General features: G+C 47.1%; 1 protein-coding gene across 1 annotated transcript in view; it reads left to right on the plus strand.

Annotated features, from left to right (window-relative positions):
• cib (thymosin beta cib) overlaps positions 1-7,500 on the plus strand; it is a 271,621-nt gene that overhangs the window by 11,243 nt on the left and 252,878 nt on the right. The window contains exon 2 of the mRNA XM_071666911.1: positions 6,986-7,041. Coding sequence (XP_071523012.1) covers positions 6,986-7,041 — 56 coding nt within the window. The remainder of the gene's footprint in view (positions 1-6,985; positions 7,042-7,500) is intronic.

Genomic DNA, 7,500 nt, shown 5'->3' on the forward strand with positions numbered 1-7,500 from the left:
TGGGGTCGTACCATCGTACTCATGGGGTCGTACCATTGTACTCATGGGGTCGTACCGTCTTACTCATGGGGTCGTACCGTCGTGGTCACGGGGGGGTGGGGGGGGTCGTCGACCTGGCCAGGGGCAGCACGCACGTAGCCAAGGACGGACGTACACTTTGAGAATGGAAGTCTGGCCCTGGCCGGCCCCACCCCACCACCGCCCCGTGGGGCGACGCACGCCTCTCTCTCTCTCTCTCTCTCTCTCTCTCTCTCTCTCTCTCTCTCTCTCTCTCTCTCTCTCTCTCTAAAAAAAAAAAATCCAATTTCGCTCCATTCCAAATATCTATCTATCTATCTGTCTATCTATCTACCTATCTATCTATCTATCTATCTATATATATATATATATATATATATATATATATATATATATATATATATATATATATATATATATAATCGCAAGGGCATTGGATGACTCCATCGAAAACACCAATTAAAATAATATATTCATGAATTTCAAGATTATTTTTTTAAATTGATTTTCTCCAGTGGAATTACTGTCGGGTAACAAAGGAAATTATATTGTATTTGCGGTTACATTTTTTTTTTTTTTGGATAATGAAACGTAATCTTGAACCCCCCCCTCCTCAAGCGAGGCGCCATCAAGGGAATTATTATTTCATTTATTGACAGTATATCGATACAGTTACAGATTACATTTGATACATTTTTGATTACCTTTATCGATTACCTTCAGTACATGACCGATTACCTTCAAGTACGTGACCGATTACCCTCAAGTCCATTACTGATTACCTTCAAGTCCATTACCGATCACTTTCAAGTCCATTACTGATTACCTTCAAGTCCATTACCGATTACCTTGAAGTACATTACCGATTACCTTGAAGTACATTACCGATTACCTTCAAGTCCATTACCGATTACCTTCAAGTCCATTACCGATTACCTTGAAGTACATTACCGATTACCTTCAAGTCCATTACCGATTACCTTCAAGTCCATTACCGATTACCTTGAAGTACATTACCGATTACCTTGAAGTACATTACCGATTACCTTGAAGTCCATTACCGATTACCTTCAAGTCCATTACCGATTACCTTCAAGTCCATTACCGATTACCTTGAAGTCCATTACCGATTACCTTGAAGTACATTACCGATTACCTTGAAGTACATTACCGATTACCTTCAAGTCCATTACCGATTACCTTTAAGTACATGACCGATTACCTTCAAGTACATTGCCCAGCTACTGTAAGGAGCGCAGGCTCGGGGGTTCTGCTGCAGGAGGGGGAGGCCCTGGATAGAGGGGGAGGAGGGGGTCATGGGTAACCCCAGGACTTGACCTGGTGATAGATAATTCCCAGCGATAGGCTAAGATAGATAGATAGATAGATAGATAGATAAAGGTATTACGAATACCATAGTGACCTCACGACGCACAGGGTAATCGAATACCCAAGTAGGTTCATGACCGACACCCCCTCTGGTGTGTGTGTAGGAGAGAGAACCGAGTAATCGTACACCTGTGTTTATTGTACATGATGCTCTCTCTCTCTCTCTCTCTCTCTCTCTCTCTCTCTCTCTCTCTCTCTCTCTCTCTCCCCGGCGGCGCGCGGGGTGAATCAGACGGTTTGTGTGGCGGGAGGAGGAGGAGGAGGAAGGAGGGAGGACGAGAGGGCCAGGCCCCACGGCTGCCAACCGGCCGCTCTCGCGCTCCCCACCCACCTGCCTCAGTTTGAAATATCCCTCCGCCCGACGCGGGTCTTTCGTGCGTGATTGACCTCGTCACGTCGTTCTCCCTCATTCGAATAGTATTGAGATGTTGCTGTTATGTCGCGTGGTCATCGGGATTATAATTATTTCCCCCCCATTTCCCTCTCACTCCTCCTGTTCGTGGGGTGGTGTTGGTACGCCTGGCATGACTCATGGAGGTAGGCGCCGGTCATGCCGCAGGTGCCGGTGAATGTATATTTTTTTTCATTCTTTTTAGGGGAAAAAAAACGCGAAAAGTTCAGCGACCACAAGAAATACAGGAATGGAAGGGGAGGGAATTACTTGACTCTCCTTCGGTTTCTGTGGTGGATGTAGAGCGTAGCTACAGCGGCAGCAAGCGGCAGAAACGTAAATTATCGCTCCTGTTCGTGACAGCTGTACACCACCACCATCACCCCCCCCCTCCACCCCGGTACCTGTTGGAGGTGCAAGATAACGAATTTATATTCTCGATTTAATTTCAGTTCCCGGTCGCTTTTTATATCAGACTGGGATCGCCAGATTAGATTGATTTGTGATGGGGAATTTCGTTTTTTATTTAATTAAGGTATGAGAGTTCCGTGGGTGATACTATCAGAGAATGAAATGGCCTGGTTGTGTGGCAAGGTCATTTTGGCGGGCGGGCGGGCGGGGAAAGCGGGGTGCGGACTTTGACAGCTCACAGATGGCTGGCGATGATTCTCCACAGAGAATCGTTTTATCCAGCGCCATTGCCCCTACCGACTTAAATTAAAACCCCTTTTTTTTCTCTCTCTCTCTCTTAATCCCCCAGTCATTAACCTCCCAATATCTTTTTTTTAATTAGTTTAATTTATTGATTTTAGAATCGTAATTATTATTGTTTTTTGTTGTAGATACTGACCATCCCGAACGTAGGCTGAGATTTTAGGGTGTGTTCGCTGGTAAGTTGCCATTACCCAATACCGGCGTTCAATGGCCGCTGTTCACTTGTTCGCTGTCGCCCGTTGCTCGGGAGGAATGCCAGACGAGGCGAACGTGTGTCCTTCTATTTTCTTTTCTTTTTTTTTTTTTCTTCCCTTCCCTGCATTGGGAAATCGAAAGCCACTGAAGTAGGACGAAAAGATCGTCTTATGAAATACACTGGAGAGCTGGTAGCGCGCGGCCTCTCTCTCTCTCTCTCTCTCTCTCTCTCTCTCTCTCTCTCTCTCTCGAAGGTGGAGGGTAAAAAAAAAAAACATGGACTTATATGGCCAGTGTTCCTTACGTGGGGGTTGAGTCTTGCCCATTTGTGTCGGTCGAGACTTGAGGCAAATATGGCCTGAATATTGTAAGTTATGTGTGCAAATTGGTAGTTATCTCTCTCTCTCTCTCTCTCTCTCTCTCTCTCTCTCTCTCTCTCTCTCTCTCTCTATCTCTCTCTCTCTATCTATCTCTCTATGTCTATCTATTTATCTATCTGTCCTCTCTCTCTCTCTCTCTCTCTCTCTCTCTCTCTCTCTCTCTCTCTCTCTCTCTATTTATCTATCTATCTATCTATCTATCTCTATCTATCTATCTCTCTATGTCTATCTATTTATCTATCTGTCCTCTCTCTCTCTCTCTCTCTCTCTCTCTCTCTCTCTCTCTCTCTCTCTCTCTCTCTCTCTCTCTCTCTCTCTCTCTCTCTATTTATCTATCTATCTATCTATCTATCTCTATCTATCTATCTCTCTATGTCTATCTATTTATCTATCTGTCCTATCTCTCTCTCTCTCTCTCTCTCTCTCTCTCTCTATATATATATATATATATATATATATATATATATATATATATATATATATATATATATATATAGACTTGAGAGTAATATTGAGGAGTCACCTTTATTTTTTCCTATAGATTTTTAAGTTAGATTTAAGGTATGTGTGTGTGTGTAACTTAACTTTATGGTAGCATTTCATTAGAGAGAGAGAGAGAGAGAGAGAGAGAGAGAGAGAGAGTTGTCTCCCATCCGATTTCCCCCCTCCTCCCCCCCACAACATCTGCTCCCCCCCCTAGATATAACTGCTTTATCGCATTGTCTTGTCCCGAATAAAGGGGATGGTGGGCGTTTAAATGAAAAAAAAAGATTAAAATAACTACTACTACTACTATCGATAGATATGAAAAGCATCTATCTATCCACCCTCTCTGGTCGCCCGTACTGTATCTGAGATGAATTTTATTCCTCATTTATCGAGACAATAAATAGAATGTTAATTAATTAATGATTCCGTTTAACGTGACAATGGCCGTTGTTTACGCGTTTAGTTAAAGATAAATGGATGAAAGGAATCGTAGACATGTTACCCATTGTCTTATCTACTGGCTTTGGATAGATAGATAAGACCGATAGATAGATAGACGATTTTTTTGATGGTAGATAGATTGATCCTTGAGCACGACGGTACGACCCCTGAGCACGACGGTACGACCCTTGAGCACGACGGTACGATCCTTGAGCACGACGGTGCGGACCCTTGAGCACGACGGTACGACCCTTGAGCACGACGGTACGATCCTTGAGCACGACGGTACGACCCTTGAGCACGACGGTACGACCCTTGAGCACGACGGTACGATCCTTGAGCACGACGGTACGACCCTTGAGCACGACGGTACGATCCTTGAGCACGACGGTACGACCCTTGAGCACGACGGTACGACCCTTGAGCACGACGGTACGATCCTTGAGCACGACGGTACGACCCTTGAGCACGACGGTGCGGACCCTTGAGCACGACGGTACGACCCTTGAGCACGACGGTACGATCCTTGAGCACGACGGTACGACCCTTGAGCACGACGGTACGACCCTTGAGCACGACGGTACGATCCTTGAGCACGACGGTACGACCCTTGAGCACGACGGTACGATCCTTGAGCACGACGGTACGACCCTTGAGCACGACGGTACGACCCTTGAGCACGACGGTACGATCCTTGAGCACGACGGTACGACCCTTGAGCACGACGGTGCGGACCCTTGAGCACGACGGTACGACCCTTGAGCACGACGGTACGATCCTTGAGCACGACGGTACGACCCTTGAGCACGACGGTACGACCCTTGAGCACGACGGTACGATCCTTGAGCACGACGGTACGACCCTTGAGTACGACGGTGCGATCCTTGAGCACGACGGTACGACTCTTGAGCACGACGGTACGACCCTTGAGCACGACGGTGCGATCCTTGAGCACGACGGTACGACCTCTTGAACACGACGGTACGGATCTAGACCTGATGTACAGTGGCATGCACGTGCCTTGATAGCAAGACTCTCTCTCTCTCTCTCTCTCTCTCTCTCTCTCTCTCTCTCCCTCTCTCTCTCTCTCTCTCTCTCTCTCTCTCTCTCTCTCTCTCTCTCAACGTCTCGCGAGGGGTTCATCACGCCCGTCAGGTCTCTCTCCACACCCCCACCCCCCCTCCATCTGTGTGTGTGGGGGGGGTTGGGTTATGGGTAGGGGGGGGTGGTGGGGGGGAGGACTGTCATACGTGACTGGCATATGACACAAGTCGCTCAGCTCCGGTAGCTGCTGTGGCTGTGGGAGAGGGGGAGGGGAAAGGTGAGGGAGGTGGTTACCATATACAGCTGTGGTTGTGGAGGGGGTTAACATTTACAGCTGTGGCTGGAGGTACCGTGAACAGCTGTGGCTGGAGGTACCGTGAACAGCTGTGGTTGGAGGTACCGTCAACAGCTGTGGCTGGAGGTACCGTCAACAGCTGTGGCTGGAGGTACCGTCAACAGCTGTGGTTGGAGGTACTGTGAACAGCTGTCGTTGGAGGTACCGTTATAAGCTGTGGTTGGAGGTACCGTCAACAGCTGTGGCTGGAGATACCGTTATCAGCTGTGGTTGGAGGTACTGTGAACAGCTGTGGTTGGAGGACGTCAACAGCTGTGGCTGGAGATACCGTTATCAGCTGTGGTTGGAGGTACTGTGAACAGCTGTGGTTGGAGGTACCGTTATCAGCTGTGGTTGGAGGTACCGTGAAGAGCTGTGGTTGGAGGTACCGTTATCAGCTGTGGTTGGAGGTACCGTCAACAGCTGTGGTTGGAGGTACCGTTATCAGCTGTGGTTGGAGGTACTGTGAACAGCTGTGGCTGGAGGTACTGTGAACAGCTGTGGCTGGAGGTACCTGTGAACAGCTGTGGCTGGAGGTACCGTCAACAGCTGTGGCTGGAGGTACCGTGAACAGCTGTGGCTGGAGGTACCGTCAACAGCTGTGGCTGGAGGTACTGTGAACAGCTGTGGCTGGAGGTACTGTGAACAGCTGTGGCTGGAGGTACCGTCAACAGCTGTGGTTGGAGGTACCGTTATCAGCTGTGGCTGGAGGTACCGTCTACAGCTGTGGCTGGAGGTACTGTGAACAGCTGTGGCTGGAGGTACCATGAACAGCTGTGGCTGGAGTTACCGTTATCAGCTGTGGTTGGAGGTACCGTCAACAGCTGTGGCTGGAGGTACCGTCAACAGCTGTGGCTGGAGGTACCGTCAACAGCTGTGGCTGGAGGTACCGTCAACAGCTGTGGCTGGAGGTACCATGAACAGCTGTGGCTGGAGTTACCGTTATCAGCTGTGGTTGGAGGTACCGCCAACAGCTGTGGTTGGAGGTACCGTCAACAGCTGTGGCTGGAGGTACCGTCAACAGCTGTGGTTGGAGGTACCGTCAACAGCTGTGGTTGGAGGTACCGTCAACAGCTGTGGTTGGAGGTACCGTGAACAGCTGTGGTTGGAGGTACCGTCAACAGCTGTGGTTGGAGGTACCGTCAACAGCTGTGGCCTGGGTGTACCGTCTATCTCGTTTCTAAGTATATCTACTTAAGACTTTTATGTTATATAACGTGGTACATATTGTAGTATAAGTATCTTGTTTACCATATATCTATCTATCTCTCTATCTATCTATGCATTTATATATATATATATATATATATATATATATATATATATATATATATATATATATATATATATATATGAATATCATTATAGACTAAAACTATTATTTAAAGTTTCCGCCTTCGATGTAACGCGTCAAAAATGTCATGAAAATAAGATGATAGATAAGATAATAAGGTCACGTGACCACAGCAAAATAAGATAAGGTCACGTGACCAATACGGTCAGGCAGTCCAGGTCACGTGACCAGCCGCCGGTAGATCCGTTATTAGGCGGGCGCGTCCCAGGCTAACCCGATTTTTCTTTTCGTTACAGGACGGTCAACGTCGAGGTCTTCTCTCCCCTCCCTCCAGGATGAACAACGACCTCTGGTATGTACATAATTTGTTATTTAAATCTAGGATGAACAACTTCCTCTGGTATGTACACATGGGCTTGGTTATTTTATGCCCAGGGCGAACAACGTTTCCTCTAGGTTTTTTTTTCAACCCAGGACGAACAACGTCATATAGTTATTTGACCCAGGATGAACAACGTTTCTTATAGTTATTTGACCAAGGATGAACAGCTTTTCCTATTGTTATTTAACCCAGGATGAACAACGTTTCCTATAGTTATTTAACCCAGGATGAACAACGTTTCCTATAGTTATTTGACCCAGGATGAGCAGCATTGTATATAGTTATGTAGCCCAGGACGAACAACGTTTCGCATGGTTAATTAACCCAGGAAGAACTACGTTTCCTTAGGGGGCAAATCTAGTGCTTTACCTCTAAGGATAGAAAACGTTTTGTCATTTTACGTTGCGGTAAGATAGGGTCAGGAGGGGG

This window comes from Panulirus ornatus, chromosome 11, assembly GCF_036320965.1.
Source record: "Panulirus ornatus isolate Po-2019 chromosome 11, ASM3632096v1, whole genome shotgun sequence".
Taxonomy (NCBI): Eukaryota; Metazoa; Arthropoda; class Malacostraca; order Decapoda; family Palinuridae; genus Panulirus; species Panulirus ornatus.